The following is a 20,160-nucleotide window of genomic DNA, read 5'->3' as shown; positions in this document are numbered from 1 at the left end:
TATTTAATATTTAAATGCTTCGGAATGAATTAAATTAACATTACTTATATCTATTGATTTCAAATAATAGCATTTGAAAAATGCACGTTCTCGAATTTCCTTAACAAATGAAGGTAACTCTACAGTCTTTAGTTTATAACAATCAGAAAATGCTTCCTCCCCAATTCCTAGTATTTTTGCTGAAATTATAACCTTCTTGAGAGAGTGTGCTTTTGTAAATGTATTATCTGGAATAAATAAATTTCCGCAATCCTTTATTTCAACTGTTTCGACATTAGAATATGCAAAATTGTTTTCATAGAAGGAAATATTAGTATCTGCAATGACTTCTGATAGTTTCTTGCAGAGTGAAAATGCATATTCAGAAATATGAGTAAATTTAGATATTGTCAGAGACTTTTCATCATAGTTGGGAAGCACAGCAGTCAAAATTTTCGCTGGTTTTATATATTCCGGATAACCGACTAAAATGTTACCCTCAATTTTAAGATCTTCAGCGCCACTACCCAATTTGAATTCAATGTCGGAAGAAGTATTAATAAATGACCTAAGATTAAATTGGCTGCTATTAATATATACCGTTTTTAATTTAGTGCAATTGCGAAAAACATAATCATATATTTCTCTTCCAATGGTGACTTCTTCAATTTCTGAACTCTCAAAAGCAAAATCACCAATAGAAATATCTGTGAAATCAAATGTTCCAGATAAACTAGTGGAAGCAAATGCTTCCTCATCAACAGATTTGAGACCATTTGTGTATTTAAAGCTCGTTAATTTTGTGCAGTTTTTGAAACAATAACTGGGGATTTCAGTAATGTTTTCTAAAATTTCAACACTTTTAAGTTCTTTACAACCTTTGAATGTAGATTCAACGAGTGGTGCAGCAATTTTTAGGGCGGTTAATCCACTGCATCCTTTAAATACTTCATTACCATGTAATTTCCAATTGGATGATACTTTACTAAATGAGAGCGACTCGCAAAATTCAAAGGCATTCGTATAAAAATCTACATCAAGTGTTTCTTCAAATTGCATATTCAATTTTGAGCAATAACTGTAACAGTATGCACCAAAATATGTCACTCTATCAAACGTTACAGTTTCCAAATTAATGCACAAATGAAATGCATCTCTCTTAATTGTTGTTACACCTTTTGCAACAACACTCTTAAGATTTGTACACAAATTCGCAAAATAAGCTGGAATTCTATAAAAATCATCTTCAAAATGAATACTCTCTAGTTTGCTGCAATTAGCCAAACAATGACTCTCATCCAATTCATCATTTCCAAATTCTACTTCCACCGGGAATGATATACTTGAGAGTAAAGTATTTGAAAATGCGCAATACATAATAGTTAATTCAATACCTGTTATTCTTGCCTCAAAAGTGATCTTTGATAGAGCACTATGGTCAAAGGCATTTTCTTTAATTATAGTGCAGTTTGCTGGAATTGTAATTGATTCAATACCAGAATATTGAAATGCGCTGACACCAATTGATGTAAAAGATGTAAAGTCTATGCTAGTTAATTTATAACATGAATAAAATGCGGCTGCTGGGATATCAATCAAACCACCTGTTTTCAAGGAACGCAATGAGTAACATTCATAAGCAAACATATTAATAACTTTTGTTAATTTGGGTGCATTAATTGTTTCGAGATTATAGCATTGACAAAATCCATACCATGAAACCGATTCAACATTTTTTAGATCAATACTTTTAATTAAGTAACTCCTAAAACATTCAAATCCAATTGTTGTAACAGTATCAGGAATTGTTACAGATGATAGATTATAAATGTGACTATAATATAAATTGAGTTCTGTACTAGAATATCGTTTGATTTCTAAATTCCCAACATAATTTATATAAACTGATATTTCTTCCAAAACATTTTCACTAGAAATATCATAAACAATTGTTGGTAATCGATTATCTTTTTGCGAATATCTTTGTCATTGACATCATCAGGATCAGAGAATATCATCTTATTACCTGATATTGTCAAATTACTATAAGTTATGGTTTTGGACAGGAAATGGCTGAATATCAGAGAACTTCTCAGCATTTCACAAAATGCAATTTTCAGTATTTTAAATTTTGAGAAATATATTCAAAATTTAATTAAAAAAAATTATGGGTCGTAAATTATTTTTGCTTTTTTCATATATGGATGCAATTTTTGATAATTGTTCATAAATTTTGTAAAATTTGAAAAAAGAAGGGCGGTTTTCCGCACACAATGAGTCGTAAATTTTGTTTGCATAATTCATTCATTTATGCAATTTTTGATAATTGTTCAAAAAGTAAAGATCGATTTCCTAAATTTTCAAAGAGACCATTAATAACCTCAGAAAATGAGAGCATCTAAATATTGAAAACTAAATATTTTTAAGGAGTTGAAAAGCAAAAAGTGAAAGTGATTATGTAAATATTTGAAATTCTTTTTGAGAAAAATGAAAGAAAAATATAGAGTTCTGATGCCAAGATATTCCATTGAGCTTCACAATATGCACCAGGAATGGTAAATTCTATAATAGGATTCAACCGTTTTAATTTTTCATTTCATATCATTTGGCTGTGCCCTCGATAAATTTTTTGTCTGGCCTTTGTAAACTAACACACTTTTTGCAACTTTCACCCAAACCATCCCTCACACAAACTATGTAGATTCTAAAAATTTTGCTGAATTTTTGATTTCTAAAAAGTTTTGGAAAGACATTCATGATATCTTCTGATTCCTGTTCTTTTTAATATATCAGCTTGATCATTTTCAAAAGACTTTGGGAGAAATTTTCGTTCGAAATGTAATCCAAATATTTATTCTAAACTATTTATAATAACATATATAATGATAAAACTACAATATAATGATATAACTTTGAAGATATGTCATATATACTGTATTTTACAATCTCATTAATAACCATCTCTACAAAGTTCATAATTTTATTTTATAGGCTTGAATTTCATTATTTTGTATTCAGAAGTATACCTTTTTTTATATATAAATTATATAATACTTGCACAGTGTGAAATAAGAAGTAAGACTGTTTATTTATAATGATTATATGCTGCAATGTGAAAAGCAGCTTTTCTCATATTCATCTTTTTGGTTGATATTTGTACAATATGAAATAAGAAGTTCTGTTAGTTCTTTATTATTATTTTCTGCTGCAATATGAAGAGCTGTTCTTCTTAATTCATCTTTTTCATCGATATTTGCTCCGTATGAAAGGAGGAGTTCAGCTATTTCTTTATTATTATTCATTGCTGCGTGATGAAGAGCTGTCCTTCCGTGTTTATCTTTTTCATTAATGTTTGCACCATGTGAAAGGAGGAGTTCGATTGTTTCTTTACTATTTCCACATACTGCAGTATGAAGAAGAGATTGTCCGAATTCATCTTTATCACTGATGTTTGCACCATGTGAAATAAGAACTTCAGCTAGTTCTTTAAAATTTTTTCTACTGCAATATAGAGAGCTGTTTGCCCATATTTATCTTTTTCATTAATGTTGGCACCATTTGAAATAAGGAGTTCGGCTGTTTCTATACTATTATGCCGTGCTGCATGATGAAGAGGTGTTTGCATAGAATCTTCTTTATCATTGATATTTGCACCATATGAAATAAGAAGATTGGCTAATTCTTTAAGATTGGTTTCTGCTGTAATATGAAGAGCCGTTTTTTAAATTTATCTTTTTCATTGATATTTGCACCATGTGAAATAAAGAGTTCGATTGTTTCTTTACTATTTTTCAAAACTGCAATATGAAGAGGAGGTTGTCCAAATTGATCTTTATCATTGATATATGCACCATGTGAAATAAGGAGTTCGGCTAGTTCCGTATTATTTTTTTCTGCTGCAATATGAAGAGCAGTACTTCCATATTTATCTTTTTCATTGATATTTGCACCATGTGAAATAAGGAGTTTAACTGTTTCTATACTATTATTTTCTACTGCAACATAAAGAGGGGTTAGTTCAAATTCATCTTTATCATTGATATTTGCTCCTTTTGAAATAAGAAATTCAGCCATACCTTTATGATTATTTTCTGCTGCATAATGGAGAGCTGTCCATTTGTGTATCACCCAAGCATTTATATTTGCGTCAAGTAAAAGAAAATATTCACCAAGAGATGGGATATCAAACTTTCCTGAAAAAGCAAAATATTTGTTAATATTATTCGTCTGATCGAAATAAACTAAAAATGATTCAAGATTATTATACTATCCACAACAATTTAAATTTATCTCTAATTTGTATTCATTCATCAAGAATGTAACAAAATCAATGTTATGTGAAATAATAGCATATTCCATGCAAATTATATCTGGTTTCTGATATTTCAAACATTCGCTCATGATATCTGGGTTTCCTCCTAAAAATGAAAAATCGAGACATTTTTTAGTTATTTCTGACTTAAATTTCGTTCTTAATTTTCTTAAGGATACCCTTACATTGCGTAGTTAGAAAGAGAATATGATATTGTCATGATTGCTAAAGTTTTAGGCTCCAGAAATGAATATACATCAAACTGAAACAATTGATAAATTGAATGAACTTTTGAGAGGTTCTCAAATAAAAAAAATTATCTAATTTTTTACAATATTACTATTATTTTATCCACATATGTATATATAGTAATTTGAGAAAACTTTTAGGAAAAAATAAGTTTAATAAAAATCTGAATTTTACTTGTTGTGGGATTGTTATTAATTGACACTCCAGACGTATTACTAATAGTTATGCGTATGCAATTAAAGTATTTCTGATGGACAAAATGTGAGATTTATATCAGATAATTCATTTCTACTATTAAGTTATTCATTTATGAGTTTGCACTTATTCGCACTAAATAAATAACTATTAAAAATTGTTTTAATTAATTGACACCATATAATAGAGTGAATTTTGTTTGATCAAACAACAATAGATGATAGATATAAAGCCAAGAAACTTGCTATTAATATGCTCTACTTGCTATTTCAATGTAAGTATGATATTTTCTAAATGTTTCGTTCAGATAACTTAGATATATTTATTAAAATTTGAAATTTTAATAGCACATATATTAAAAATAATTATTATTCATAAAAGATTAATGAAATAGTAAAAAAAATCAATCAAATTATAAAAATACAACATTTAGAAGAATTCTTATTATCCTTCAAAAAGTCAGTATTTCTGCTGTAATTTTCTACAACATTGTAGTTATTGCACTTTGTCTATGGATTTGTATATATGTTATATATAAATTATATATCTAAACTGCCTATAAGTGCAATTTTTATATAAATTGTTTATTTCTTTAACAATTTCATATGAAATATGCTTTTTTAAGCGTATCAAAGCTGTGTTCTTAATGTGCATGGATATATCAAGAAAAATGTCGAAAAAAATGTGAATTCACAAATTCACTGAATTTTCACCGTTTTTTGAATTTTGCTACAGCACTAATATTAAATAATACTAAAATCTTCTGTCTTTGTAAAAGAATAAATTCTGACAAAAAGTGCTCGTTTAAATTTAATGATCATCTGTATGACTAAGTGGTAAAAAGTGTTTATGACCAAAAAAGGGTTACATGCTTAGTCTATTTTTCTGACAGGATACTCTAGATTTACATGATCTCTATTTCATATCTCCGTTTTTAGATTCTTCGACAGATTTTATGATAGAAAACCAAGATTAACAAATTTCCGGCATGTTAATGAAGAAATCTGCAGCTACCCTCAATATTATTTCAATAATCAGTATCGTTTCTCTTACAATTTATTTTTTTTCTCAATAATTTAACAAGAAATAACAATACACACTTGGTTTTACGTATAAAAGCTAAGTGTCGAACTTAATCAACTTTACTTACTTAGCAAATGAATATTTTTGTGGTTGCGAGTTCTGAATGCTGAAGTTTTAGATTTCTCTATAAATGATATCATTGCGCTTACAATGTTGTTCCAGCCTATCGCATAAATCATAGAAAATCCAAAAAAAAAATAATATAAAGAAAATTCATGTCATGAAGTTCAAAAAATACCGTGTAACATTAAAATTTGTTATGCATAATACATTTTAGCTATTATTGATTTTTTTTAATTTTCGAGAAATTGAATGGTGAGTCCGATAGAGAAATTTTTAAAAATCCTAGTCCCTCATAGAAGTAATTTCCCTCGTCTCCCATACTTCCAAATGTATGCATATGACATAAACTTTTATGCATTACACAAGTGGCCAATAATATCTATAGAGTAAAAAATTAGAAATTTAATTTTTTTATATGATAGTTATATTTCAGATTTGCGAGCGTAACTTTTTTCTCCATGGCATACTTGTTTTAAGAGCAAATGATCAAAATCGTCCTTCAATTATTGAAGGAGCTGATATCTTTTGAAAATTGAATTGAAAGGGTATTCAATTTTCAAATTTCCTCTCAATTTTGGAAACATATCAACTCTATGAATTAACAATTATGTGCCTTCACAGTTTATCAGTCATATAAGGTGCTTATAAAGAAAAAAGTTACGCTCGCAAAATATGTTTTTATATAGATTTCACATAAAATAATTATGTAATTTCTAAAAAGAATATTTTTGTTCTTGAATATTAAAGTGTATTGTAGTTTAAAAAGTTTTAAATATGTTGCTAAAATTTCAGGTTTATAGCTCATGTCTAGCATGACTTCTTCGTATGCGCAAAAAATCTGACACGTAAGGGTATCCTTAACAACATAATTCAAGTAATGAATATCCAAAATCAGAATATGGATATAATTTGCTTTTAAGTTTTTGATCTTTATCAAATCCATCTCTTTCCGTGAATGGGATAAATCTTTCTTTGTCGTTATACATAATTGCTCTGTAAATTGTATTTTCTGAATGAATATCGAGATTTTCTAAAGTATCATCATTAAAATATTGAGATTTGTCTAATTTAATTCCATATTCTTTATTAAACAAGTAGTTAGAAATAATTGGAATTTTGGTGACCACTGTAATATGATAATCTTTTGAAATTAATTCCGCCAGAACCAAATATGACTTTACATAACGATTATTATACGGAATGATATTTAAAACGTCTCTTATAACATTTCTAGGGAGATGATTCTTTGAATCAATCAATTCTGTTTTAATCTTTTTATAAATAGAGTTTAATTCCTCTTCATTTTCCGTTTTTAGTTGAAACAACTCAATATATAAATCGATATAATACTTATAGATACTTCTCAATTCATTGTATTTGCTAAGCTCAGACATTAAGGGAATCCTTCGACCAAACCGTTTATATCGTCATGTAGTCCACATTTTTTTACGATGCATTGGCCATTTTACACCCATTTTATGAGTGAATGATTTGTACAAAGTCTATGGTTCGAATTCTAACCTTTTGGTCGGCATTAGACCTCAATGCGAATAAGTTATACGGAAACTTTAGGATTTGACTTGAAAACTTTCACAAATATCTAAAGTGTATGAAAATCTACTAAGCTTTGGAGAGTTTATATAATTACATATATGCTAATGAAAGATTTACCTTTGATTCCATGAATTTCAAGCACTTTTTGGTACCTTCTAAAAAAAGAATCAAAACATCTACCTAAACAAGTATTTTCAACACATTTTTTGAAGTTTTGAAAAAGATTATTTTTATTGGAATAAAAAAAACTAAGTTTTTCCAATTAAATTAACAAGATAAAAGTTTATTTACATATCTAAAACATAAAATCATTTCATAGAGTTAGAAATATTTTGAACAATTTCATTTACAGGTTCTTCTATTACTACATGAGTTTCTTTTGGTGTTTCTTCTTGTTTTTGTTCTTCTTCTTCATGTTTTTCTTTCTCTTCTTCTTCTTTTTGTTTTTCTTCTTCTTCTATCTGTTTCTGAAGTTCGTCAACGATTTTCTGGTACTTATCAACATCGTATTTCATTTCTAACTCTTTGTATACATCAATTGCCTTTTCATAGGATTCTTTTTCTTTGTTTTTGTCTTCAATTCCGTGATAACACTCAGCTTCGTGAATAAGAAGGGTTGCGAGCTGTGGTTTCTGTTCCTTCTTGGTGTTTGCTTCTGAAAAGCCTTCGGAAGCTGATTCGTAGAAAGGAATTGCTTCTTCAAATTTATTTTGGTAATAATAAATCTCGGCCATGTATAAATTACGTCTGTAAGCGAGTTTCTTGTCTTCTGTGATCGTTTCCTTATATGGTGAAAGTATTTTTTCGAAAGATGAGTATAATTTTTGTTTTGGAGTGTTTGAAGGGGTTTGCATCTTAGAATCTGTGATTTCTACATGAAGCCTGAGTAAGTCTTTATCTTCTGTTTGTACTGAACCCGTGATTCCCTTTGCTTTCTTCAAATGTCGCATTGCACTTTCAGGTAAATATTGTGTGTTGTAAAAAGCACCCATAGCTATCAGTGATCTTATTGTTTCGACGGAAGTTTCACCGTAAACAAGTGAAGATAGTGTTTTTTGCTGAACTATTAAATCTAATTTTTCTTGTGGATCTGATTCTTCGTTTTCTTCACCTAATTTTGCTTTAAGATCTTCTAGTTTTTCTTTTGGAGTGCGTGTATCTACTTGAGCATTCGGATTATTCGAATAATATTGATCTACAAAACTTTGTGGAGGAATTCCTTTATTCATTTTGGTTGAGGTGAATTTTTGTGGAACACGAGATAATCTATAGCTAGAACTGTCCAGTTCACGCTGATTTATCTGTGAGGCAACAAAAAATTTTTCATCTCTTGGTTTAGGAATGGGTTTAGGAGCTTCCAAATGAGTTCTATCGTATCTTTGTGTTTTAGAAAATGTTTGCGGTCTCTCTTCTTCAACTATTACAGGTGGAGGCCGGCTGTTCATTGTTTGAGACATTCGAATGTAAATTTTTTTTTGCTCAAAAAGTGACAAATAACGAGAAATACATTTTCATTTTCCAGATGAGCGATATGTTTGTTCTTCGGATTTGATAGTGTCTGCTTCATTTACATAGATGATTTCTGATTAAGGATTGATTCTTCTATGAAAATTTATGAAATTAATCTCAATTTCTTATCATCAATCTCATTATCGCAGAATATCCTAAGTAGTTCAAAAATACATTTCAAAATGAATAGGAAAGTATATAAGAAAAAGAAAAATCTGGGATTTTTGCAAAATTTCGAAATATTTGGTTATTCATTGTCTTCGAGAATGTTTTGGTGTATGAATTGTTTATAAAACTAAACATAATGTTATACTTTAATAATTTAATAGGTTTAAACATAATCAATTTTGAGAAAAAAAAAATTATTATATTTATTATATTATATAATCAATCAAATAGTACAATGTCATCTAATGTATTTAAAAATTAATAGGATCGTAATTTAATGGTAAAAACAATAACTTTTTATTAATTCGATTAAATTGTTTTTGAAATTATAACTTTTCTAGAAATCTTTATAAAGAAAGCTTATGTAATTGGGGTAGTAGCTCACCGGTAGAGCAAGGGATTGCAGATCCCTGGGTAGTCGGTTCGATTCCGGCCTGCCCCTGAATTTTTAATTTTTTTGGTCAATGAATAACTGAAAAAAAATTGTAATTGACATCGCTTGGTTATTTGTATTTTCGATGATAAATAAAGATGCGATATTAATTTTGAAATGATTGACAATACTTTGATTTGTAAACGCAATTTAATAGGAAAGAATAAAAATTGGAAAATAAGAAACGTTGCTTGATTTACAAAGATCAAAATGCGTACCAAGTATTATACTTCTTGCTTGATATGAGCCACGAAAGTAATTAAACTTGATTAGCTACGAATGTCAGTTAAGAAACAATGTCTTGACATTAAATGAAAAAGTGACGTTTTTTATTCGGCATTTCTCCAAATTTGTCAAATCAATAATTGACTGCATTAATATTTACGATCACGCTTTATGCATGACACACTTAAAATATTAGGTTTATTTAGAAACAAGAAAAACAAGCCAAACGAAGATATTGAAATTATTATTTTGTTTATAGCTAATTTTAATTTCTTCTATTTCCTTTATTTTAGTCTTTATCTCATTGTCATCTGGAAATTCGAGTTTCAGATCTGCTTCACATAAACTAGATGATAAATGACGATTTTTTGGATAATTTGAATTTGCATTCTCTGTTATTATGACATCTCCTTCTGTACTAGGATTTGATGTGTCAAAATTACAGCCTATAACTGTCAAATGGCTGTCATAACCTGATTCGAAATATAATTCTTCAATATTATTTTCGCTAAAACTGCAATTAATTAAATGGAGAATATATCCATTGTAAATCAAACAATTGCATTTATTTGCAATGTAGTTACAAAACAGAATTCTAAATTTATGTGTATAAGATGATCCGGTATGATATGCTTCATTGTTATATGGAGATAAAGTTGTATTATTTGAAAATGTTGAATGAGTTAAATTTGAGTCTGCATGAGTATAAGCATAATAGAAATTTCTCTGGGAAAGTTTTGAATATGAAATATTAATTGATTTCATAACTACTTCACCATAGTGCAAATGAATATTAGTATCTGCATATGGGGTTCCATTTCCACTTGATGAAATTGTTGAATCAAGGATATAATTTTTAAATGGAGGGTTTCTTGAAATTTGAAGATAACAATAAGCACCAACATTATATTGTGCTACTATGGAGCCAAAACTGCAGATTCTATTTTGAATACACTCCCCTTTGAGGGATTCTATGTATAAAGAGCCACCATCTTCGCTCTTATGCTCACATTTATCAAATAAACTTGTGTCAATGAGGAATTTAAGACTGTTTTGGGTATTATCTGTGATATGAACAGCACCTTCTTCGTTAAGAGAAATAAAGAAACAAAAAGAGATGTAGTAACTTCCTTCTGTTCTAACATTGAGAATTTCTGATTTCTTTTCAAAATGAGTGTAATTGATTGAAGATTCGAAGAAATCTTCCCAGTCATTATGAGAAATAGGGAGAAATATATCTGGTGGATGAATATGATAATGTTTGGCATCATCAATTCAATCTTTATCATGTTTTAATATACTGATTTTACCTAAATCAAAAGGTTTTCAATATTTATTGGAAATATTCAAACAAACCAATATTTTAATGTCTTTACTCACAGTATTCTCATATGATTCTGAGTCCTACAAGGATGAATCTTCCAAATCAAAGGTAACTAAACTCCTTTCGCCGATCCGATTTGCCCCATATTTAAAATATAGCTTGCATATGTAGAAGAAAAGCTAATTTTGAAGTACGCCCGAAATCCACCAACAGGATTTCGAGCTACTAAAAAGGTACTTTTAAATGTGATTTTTTTTATAAAAAATTAAATTTATTTTAAGATCAGACTAAAAACTAATTTTATGGAAAATCTATATCGACAAATTTATTACTTATTGGGTATATAGATTTTTTGATTATGGCGATTATGTCTGATATGCTTCCAATAAGCCAAAACACATTTCATACTGATTTCTATAAAAGGTATCTTTATTATAGAAGTGTAAGCTATATATGTTTGTTTTTTATTATAACAAATTCAAAATTCTCTTATAAGGACTAGATGAAATCTGTATTATTAAATCATTAGCTAAATGAAGGTTCAAATAGAAAGTAAATATCAATTTATATGATACTGAAACCAAATAGTTCTTTTAATAAAAGATAACACTCTGAAAATTATTGAGTATTTGCAAATCTCAAAAATCTATTGGTGAATTTGGCTCAACTTTTAAAATTATAACATCCATATCAAATCATAAAAGCAGACAAAAATTAAAGCCAAACCTATCGGCCAATTTTTTTTTGATATTTTGATTTTTGAGGTATACTTTTAAAAGTGGATTTAAAGCACTGATGAAAAAACATTAACTTCTGTCGTTATGATTATTGATTTAGACAATAATGATTTTAATCTTTGATTATCAAAACACTAAAGTCATCTTTTTAACATTTGCTTGGTAGCATTAACTCAAGTCTAAAGTACTATTTTATGTGGCACTCTTAGAATTTTTGTATTCATTGTACACGCTGAAATAGTACCATTAAAGATATGGCGGACTTTCAAAAAATAGTTTGGTCACCTTTTCCAAATCAGAAAATCATTAAAAATCATAACTTTAATCTTTTCTATTTATTAAATCAATATTTGCATCATGTTAATATGAAGTTTAAAAAGTATTTTCAAAATATTGAAAGAATTTTATGAAGAAATAAAAGAAGCAAGAAAAATCGTCATGTTCATATTATTATGCCGTCTATTATTGACTAACATTGCATCGTCTTGTCCTTCGTTACTTGTTGGTTCATATTTAAATTTAGATAAACAAGAATCCGAAGTTTTATTATGATTTTCATGGTAAATCAAGCTTGTATTCTCTGTTATTATTACAGTACCATAACTTCCAGGGTCAACAATGTCTAAATAACACCCTTTAAGAAGATATTTTCCTTTATTTAAACCAAAATACCAAATATTAACAGAATTTCGAAAGAAACTGCAATTAAAGAAATTCATACTATATTCACTGCCGATAAAGTAATTACAGCTACAATCAAAGAAATTACAAAAAAATATGTCAAAAAGAAGCGATTCAGATGGCCCAGAATGCCAAGCTTCCTATAAATAGTTAACAGCTGTAGATTAACTGTTATAAAATGATGAAAAAGTTGAGTTAGAGTTGGAATTAAAATAGACTTCGTAAAAATTTCTGTATTTTAGCTTAGAGTATGAAATATTAATTGCCTTTATACGTATTTCACCGTTGTACAAATATATGTTAGTGTTTCCTGTGCTTTTTTCATCGAAATTCGACGAAATCGATGAATCAATAAGGTAATTCTTAAATGGTGATGTTGTTGATACGACAGACATACAGTATGTACCTTGGTTTGGTGATATAGAGTTAAAACTGCAGATTCTGTCTTGAATACACTCACCTTTTTCTGCATTCAAGTATAGGGAGCCTCCTTCAAGGCTTTGATGACCACATTTATAAAATATGGTAGTGTCTGCGAGAAATTTGAGAGGAGTCGTTGCTGTTGTCGTGATGCGAACTGCACTTGAAGAATTAAGGCAAATAAAGAGACAGCGAGATACGTAATAGCTTTTTGATGTAGTATCATAGAGTTCTTCGTGGCTATTTTTGTAAGAAGTATATTTGATTGAAGAACTGAAGAAATCTTCCCAGCTTTTGTGATTGATGGGTTGATATAAACGTAAGTGATGAACCTGCTAAGCTCTAATATCATTTTCCATTTGATATAGAATTGAAATGTTGCAATTTCGGAGTAAGGAAATTAAAATTATGTGAACATGATTATTTTTGATTCAAATGTAAATTTGCATTAGAAGCAAAAATAATCATTGTTCACATAATCCAAATTTTATGAAACTTTCGGATGCCTGAGCGACTGTAGAACTTCACAAAATTTTAAATGTACATGTAAAGTGTCAAAAGATTAAGGGACCCTCAAAAATATCACTTTTTTAGTATTATAACAATACAACGAAGTAGTTACCACATCAATTCATGGTAAGAAATTTATGGAATCCCTACGAAAAAAACCGAAATCAGGAAAAACAAGGAATTTATGTTATCAAAAATAAGTCAAGACAAATTTGTATCTCGGGCATTTACATATGTAAGAGAATATTCTTACTTTTACTTATTCAAATATACAAAGGGAATAATATCAAAAAAAAAAAATAGATGAAATTCAATTTACTTTTAGTAATTTTGCGGGAAAAGACATACCAATGCTAAAACTTTATTGTTTCCTTTGAAATAAATAAAATTTTCTTCATTTTCTGCCGTTTTTGCCTCGTTATCTTCTGAAAATTCAAGTTTTTGTTCTGCAAAACACATAGCAGAAGATAAATGTTTATTTACTGGATAAATAAAACTTGCATTCTCTGTTATCTGAATATTTCCTTCTGTAAATCCACCAAGATGATCGATATAACATTCTTTAACTAAAGTTAGCTTGCTGTTTTCTACTCTAAAATTTCTAATTCTAATAATATTTTCAAAAAAACTGCAATTAATAAAATATGTATTATAATCACTGTTACTAAAGCAACAACAGTCATTTCTAATGTAGTTGCAAAAAAGTATCTTAAATTCAAGCAAACTTTTTGGTCCTGTATGGTATGATTGAGAAGAACCTCTTTCGATTGATGTTGTATTTGAAAATGTCGAAAATGATACGTTTGAGTTAGTAAAACAATATACTTCATAAAAATTTCGATAATATAATTTTGAATATGAAACATTTATTGATTTTAGTAGAGTATCGCCATTATATAAATATATGTTTCGAGTTCCAACGTTGTTTTCATCTCCATTTGAGGTTATTGTCGAGTCCAAAATATAATTCTTATATGGATCTATATTTGATACAGTGACTTTGCAATATGTGCCTTTGTTTTGTGATAGAGAACCAAAGCTACAGATTCTTTCTTGAATACATTCTCCCTTCTTTGAATTTATGTATAAAGAGCCTCCTTCTTCGGTTGGATACCCGCACTTATCAAACGAGCTAGTTTCAATGAGAAATTTAAGGGAATTTGTCGTTTCATCTGTAATGCGGATTGCTCCTGTCGAATTAAGATAAATAAAGAAACAACGAGATACATAATAGCTATTTTCTGTGTTTTCATTGATATTTTCGCTTGTATTTGTGAATGATAGGTATACAATTGAAGGGTCGAAGAAATCTTTCCATCCTTTATGTGAAAAAGAGTGCAATAAGTGAAATAAATGAATCTTTTGATTGAAACTAATAGATCCATTATTTCAATCATTCATGAAATTGATCAATAATAGAAAAACATTCTATTTTTAAATTATAAAATGTCAAAAATTTTATATCGTAATGATCGTAAAGCATTCAATTTTTTTATAAAAATGGAGACTGAAAAACAAGATTATATTTTTGATTATGATGGAGAAAACTTCACAACAATGCTTGACGGAAAGGAATTAGTTGGATGTCAATGGATTCCAAAGAATGGAATTGTCAGATACGTTCTGATATTTTTCCATGGACTTGGAGCTTTTGTTACAATTAATAGACCTTTTTGGCCGAAAATCATAGCAGATGGTGGTGCCATTTTCGGTACTGATCACTTTGGACACGGAAGGTCTCCAGGCGATAGAGGTAACAATACAAGGGAAATGCTTCACGCTGAAATTACTTTACTTCTTAAGAGAGCTCGTGTTATCTTTCCTGACATTCCAATATTCGTTTACGGACACTCTATGGGCGGAGTTGCAATTTTATCGTATGTTCTTACACATCCAATAGAAGAAAACTGGATTGAAGGTATTATTGTCGAAGCACCATGGATAGCTACTCATGAAAAGGTCGCAAATTCATTACCTCATAAGATTTTAAGTAAATTGGGAAGATATATCTTCCCATCTCTCGTTATTGACACAGGAAATGATTTTGATACATCAACATATCCAAAGCAGTTCATTCAAAAGTTTTTAGACAGTAATTTACCCCACGATTACATTACACCAAGATTATTCGCTTCTGCAAGCGAAATGCAAGAAATCTGCAGACAGCAATACAAGAAATGGCCGCTGCGATTACCTCTTCTTTTTATGCAAGGAGGATTAGATAATTCCGTTGGAAAGTCCGTAAACTACGAGTGGATCGACGAAATTCGTGACTACATGGGTGGTCGTGTCAAAATTGTCTTCCACGAAAATGCAGAGCACGCGATGTTAAGAAAAGACGAAGGACCAATCATTATTGATGAGGTTATAGACTACATCAATAATATTATTACTCGTTCTCCAGATTTAATTGTTTTCTGAAATTATTTTGATTTTATCCGAATAAAAGTTTATTTTTTAGTTTTTATACATAAAAATCTAATTTTTCTATCAAGTAGTGAACCAAATCCTTAAATATACTGATTCTTTGATGGAGAGCAGAGCAAAATTGAAAATCTGACATTTGTAAAGTTTACAATGTCAGATCAAAAAAATTCCCCAAAACAGAACAATCTCATTGCCTTAAAGTACTATTACTACTCTTTCCTAGTTCCCAAAAGGCCTAAAATTCTGTAATTAATCTATAATGATTGGAATAAGAAATTTCATAAAATCTAATCAATATAGGTAAATATCGCCATCAGATTTATATTTCACTTGTAAATGTATAATGATATTTGTGGTAATTATATCATAGATTTCATTTTTTAAAAATTGATTTGATAAATTCTTCAAATAGCTCCATGTTCGATCGGGATAATCTGTTTTAAATCAAAAATTATAATTATTTATTGCATTAGATTTTAAAATTTAGAAAACATCTTTTGATCGAAGGAAGAAAAAAATGACTCAGGATCCTCTTCTTATTTTCCATCTTTCAAGAGACCAGAAGCCAAAATTCATAAAAAGACAAGACTCGTATCAAACTGATGAAGTTTTCTTTTCAAAACTTAAAACAAAAGCACAAAATGCGGCAAATGTTCTAAATATTCACCCTGACGTGGCTCTTGCATGCTTACAATATGCGAATTGGAATGAAGATAATCTGATACTAGAGTTTTCAGAAAATAGACAAAAGTTTTTAGAAAAAATCGGAATCACAGAAGAACAAAGTCATCAAAACTTAGGATTACACAAAAGTACAAACAAAGGCAGAACAACATGTAATGTTTGTTCATCCGAAGTAATAGGTAAAAACATGTTTTCGCTTGCTTGTGAACATTATTTTTGCAAGAAATGCTGGAAAGCACACATTGAAACACAGATGAACAGCGGCAATCTCTTCATACATTGCATGGAACCCGGTTGTAGATGTCCACTCTTAATTACAGATGTTTTGTTCATTTGTGGCGAGAAGACAGCCAAAAAGCTTGAAGAACGTATCTCATCACTCTCCGCAAGTATGTCTAAGACAGTCCGTCGTTGTATCAATCCTAAATGCAATCTTTTAGTCAGTATGTCCCACATTTTCAAAGGAAAGATGGCCGTTTGTAGTTGTGGCTACTACACATGTTTCGAGTGTGGTAAAGAAGGTCATTCTCCTCTTCCCTGCAAGTACGTTGATGAATGGTTATCGAAGAAAGACAGATTAGCAGAAAACTTGATAATTAAACGATCAACGAAACCATGTCCTGTTTGTGGAGTTCGTATTGAGAAGAATGGTGGCTGTATACACATGCACTGCTCAAACTGCGACAGTGATTTCTGTTGGCAATGCGGCAAACTATGGGGTGATCACGAAGGAAATCCATATGATTGCATGGACACATGGGAAAGTAACAAGAAAACTAAGAATAATACTATTGGCGAAGAAGAACTTAAAGAGTCGGAAGAGGCGTTTATTGCTACTCTTCAAGATATAGATGTTGATCGTTTACTTCATGATGCATCTAAAGAGAATCTAGAGAATGTTTTTAGTAATGAATCAATAGATCAAAACACAGCAAAAGCTCAGATCAAAGAAATTCTTGATTTGATCATTGAATCGAGAACAGTTTTAGCATGGTCACATGCATATTCAACAGTTATCACTGACAATGGAATACTGAGAATAGTAAACATGTGGAAAAACGAAATCAATGTTAATTTGTCTAAGTTGACATCAATTATTGACCACAAACATCCAAAGATACAAATTCTAACAAAGGTCGTTAAAGATCTCAAACTTTCTGTCGATTCTATGCTTAGACAAGCAGATTGTCTTTAATTTAAATAAAAATTTTTGTTTGTATTACAATTTTCTTAAGGGCTCACTGCCTTAGTTTATAACTATTCAATTTTTTGCACTTAAATGTACTTTTTCTCTATGATAGAATTGATACTTTTATGAATAAACGTAAATTTAGCATACATTGATCATACTCTATCTTTTCACTGTTTCGGGGTCTAAATAACGTATATTTTTGTAAACTATAGCGGTGACTTTTTTGACAAAAGATGTTCCCATCATATGTCGGAAATTGAATGGAATTCAATTTTTGATGCGACTCATTGAAAATTCGTCAAGTATTCAATCATATTTTTTGAAGATCTGATATCATATTATGACTTAGTATTGCATGCACATATTAAATAGTAAATCAAAAAGGAATAGGCAGTTTTTGGGGCGGCGAAAGCTATTTTGCAAGTTAGAATGTCAAAAAAATCGAGAGAATGTCAGAAAGTTGTGCGCACTATCATATGGAATGTGAGAATACTTCTTTGATAGCAATTTAGGGTTGATGGGTCGAAGTTTTTTATTTGCAAACAATAATACCTCAAGTCAATGTGTATATTATCCAGTGGATCATTGTGGAATATCCACTTAGCCTGATTGTGAAATTTCCTAAAATTTTGTCAGAACATAAAAGAATCATTATAACTCCAGATTTTTAATATCGAACAATGAAAATATGATGGAAATGATCCCTAACACAATTCATAGATTCATACTCTATATATGTTGTTCTCTAATTCCCATGAAGAATGGGAAGATTTCTTCAAATCTTCGATTGAACACAAATTATACACAAACGAAAGCAAAAGACTCGAACTTAGCTCATCAAGAAGCTATTACATTTCTCGCTGTCTCTTTATCTATCTTAATCAGGCAGGCGCTGTTCGAATCTCAGACACAACAAACAGCAATCTTAAATTCCTCATTGACGTAAGCTCGTTTGACAAATGTGAACATAAGAGCGCCGATGGTGGCTCTTTATTCATAAATTCTACTAACTGCGAGTGCATTCAAGACCGAATATGCAGCTCTGGCTCTAACACGCCAAGTTATGGTGCACATTGTTATGTCATAGTTTCAAAAACTCCTCCATTTAAAAATTATCTCCTTGATTCCACAATTTATTCAAGCGGCGATGAAAACAAACTAGGACAAATTAACGTTGATTTGAGTCATGGTGAAATAAATATGAAATCGAACAATATTTCATTTTCCAAACTTTTTTTCAGAAATTTTTACAGCGTTTATTATTTATCTAATTCAAACGTAACATTTTCAACATTTTCAAATAATACGTCAAAACATACTGGAAATTTTGAAGCTCTTTATTCTTCATATTATGATTCATTTGAATTTAAAATTCTTTTTTGCAATTACGTTGAAAATGAATGTTATTGGTTTATATCCAGTATATTTGATCTTTACGTATACAATTGCAGTTTTTCTAGAAATTTAATAAAAGGCAAGTTTATGGATGCAAACAGGATGATTCAAATTAAAGGATGTTACATAGACATGCCTGATCCAAGTACAACTGGATCTGTCTCAATAATTGAGAACGCAAATTCAATGTATCCAGGAAATCGTCATTTATCTTCTTACAAATGCTATGCAGAACTGAAACTCGAATTTCTAGATGAAGGAAAGTCTAAATCAAAAGAAAAGGTTGAAATTAAAATTAATTATAAACAAATTTATAACTTGAGTTTGATAATATATCTTACTTCTCTCATTTCAAAATAAGATCATTATCAAATATATTATTTTGAATTGGAATAAAGATAATCTGGTATTAATATGTAATTAAATTATTGTAAAAAGCACTTTTTTATTTGTTTGTGAACATTATTTTTGCAAGAAATGCTCGAAGTAATGTTTATATAAACATGGGTTAAGTTTTATAAATACAATTTTACTAACATAAATATAAAAGAAAAATTATGGTTCAACAAGATATGTGAACATTTTTCCGCCTTTAACATCAATTTCACCGCGTTCTTTTATGTCAAATTGTTGACCATAGATTAATTCATAAACTGGTCTTGAAATATGAACTTTCATTGGAACACCATGATGTTCCATCTCATGTGCAGTGTTGATCGCTGGGCCAAGGATTTCGAATGTTGGTTTCTCAGTGCCAATTACACCTGCAACAATTGGACCACCTGTGTTGACACCAACACGGATTCGAAGTTTCTCGTTCTCACGTTCATCAATTTCAACGAGTTTCTTAATTACTTGACATCCAAAGTCAACAACTTCTTTTGCATGGATTGATGGCTGATTAACTTCATCAAAGATTCCTCCAGCTGCCATGTAACAATCACCAATGCATTTGATCTTTGTCATTGTCTTGTGCGCATTTGTGATTGAGTCAAATTCTTTGAACATAATATTCAACAT

At 29.7% G+C, this 20,160-nt stretch overlaps 9 protein-coding genes and 1 non-coding gene across 10 annotated transcripts, besides 1 other annotated feature; 3 read left to right on the top strand and 7 right to left on the bottom strand.

Annotated features, from left to right (window-relative positions):
• Positions 1-3: 3 nt before the first annotated feature.
• Positions 4-1,626, bottom strand: TVAGG3_0833490 (leucine-rich repeats (6 copies)-containing protein; the record flags this gene model as incomplete). Its single annotated transcript, XM_001305684.1, has 1 exon — positions 4-1,626. One exon carries the CDS (start codon positions 1,624-1,626, stop codon positions 4-6), a length of 1,623 nt encoding a protein of 540 aa, XP_001305685.1.
• Positions 1,627-3,077: 1,451 nt separating this feature from the next.
• Positions 3,078-3,281, bottom strand: TVAGG3_0833480 (proteasome regulatory particle assembly; the record flags this gene model as incomplete). Its single annotated transcript, XM_001305685.1, has 1 exon — positions 3,078-3,281. The coding sequence occupies one exon, from the start codon at positions 3,279-3,281 to the stop codon at positions 3,078-3,080; it is 204 nt and encodes a 67-aa protein (XP_001305686.1).
• Positions 3,282-3,457: 176 nt separating this feature from the next.
• On the bottom strand, positions 3,458-3,604 carry TVAGG3_0833470 (spectrin binding; the record flags this gene model as incomplete). Its single annotated transcript, XM_001305686.1, has 1 exon — positions 3,458-3,604. One exon carries the CDS (start codon positions 3,602-3,604, stop codon positions 3,458-3,460), a length of 147 nt encoding a protein of 48 aa, XP_001305687.1.
• A 50-nt stretch (positions 3,605-3,654) lies between these two features.
• On the bottom strand, positions 3,655-4,053 carry TVAGG3_0833460 (proteasome regulatory particle assembly; the record flags this gene model as incomplete). Its single annotated transcript, XM_001305687.1, has 1 exon — positions 3,655-4,053. One exon carries the CDS (start codon positions 4,051-4,053, stop codon positions 3,655-3,657), a length of 399 nt encoding a protein of 132 aa, XP_001305688.1.
• A 2,493-nt stretch (positions 4,054-6,546) lies between these two features.
• TVAGG3_0833450 (spectrin binding) lies at positions 6,547-7,275 on the bottom strand (the record flags this gene model as incomplete). The annotated part of the gene is made up of 1 exon (XM_001305688.1): positions 6,739-7,275. One exon carries the CDS (start codon positions 7,273-7,275, stop codon positions 6,739-6,741), a length of 537 nt encoding a protein of 178 aa, XP_001305689.1.
• A 427-nt stretch (positions 7,276-7,702) lies between these two features.
• Positions 7,703-8,892, bottom strand: TVAGG3_0833440 (TPR-like family; the record flags this gene model as incomplete). Its single annotated transcript, XM_001305689.2, has 1 exon — positions 7,744-8,892. One exon carries the CDS (start codon positions 8,890-8,892, stop codon positions 7,744-7,746), a length of 1,149 nt encoding a protein of 382 aa, XP_001305690.1.
• A 590-nt stretch (positions 8,893-9,482) lies between these two features.
• TVAGG3_0833430 lies at positions 9,483-9,554 on the top strand. The gene has a single exon. It is a non-coding gene; the product is annotated as a tRNA-Cys (tRNA).
• Positions 9,555-11,198: 1,644 nt separating this feature from the next.
• Positions 11,199-12,120: a mobile genetic element.
• Positions 12,121-14,942: 2,822 nt separating this feature from the next.
• TVAGG3_0833410 (acylglycerol lipase protein) lies at positions 14,943-15,917 on the top strand (the record flags this gene model as incomplete). Its single annotated transcript, XM_001305690.1, has 1 exon — positions 14,943-15,863. The coding sequence occupies one exon, from the start codon at positions 14,943-14,945 to the stop codon at positions 15,861-15,863; it is 921 nt and encodes a 306-aa protein (XP_001305691.1).
• A 447-nt stretch (positions 15,918-16,364) lies between these two features.
• TVAGG3_0833400 (ubiquitin conjugating enzyme binding) lies at positions 16,365-17,748 on the top strand (the record flags this gene model as incomplete). The annotated part of the gene is made up of 1 exon (XM_001305691.1): positions 16,387-17,748. The coding sequence occupies one exon, from the start codon at positions 16,387-16,389 to the stop codon at positions 17,746-17,748; it is 1,362 nt and encodes a 453-aa protein (XP_001305692.1).
• A 1,947-nt stretch (positions 17,749-19,695) lies between these two features.
• TVAGG3_0833390 (guanylate cyclase protein) lies at positions 19,696-20,148 on the bottom strand (the record flags this gene model as incomplete). Its single annotated transcript, XM_001305692.1, has 1 exon — positions 19,696-20,148. The coding sequence occupies one exon, from the start codon at positions 20,146-20,148 to the stop codon at positions 19,696-19,698; it is 453 nt and encodes a 150-aa protein (XP_001305693.1).
• Positions 20,149-20,160: the final 12 nt, after the last annotated feature.

Source organism: Trichomonas vaginalis, chromosome VI (genome assembly GCF_026262505.1).
Source record: "Trichomonas vaginalis G3 chromosome VI, whole genome shotgun sequence".
Lineage (NCBI taxonomy): Eukaryota > Parabasalia > Trichomonadida > Trichomonadidae > Trichomonas > Trichomonas vaginalis.
Note: the sequence above shows the minus strand (reverse complement) of the source record. Positions and strands in the feature narration are given on the sequence as shown.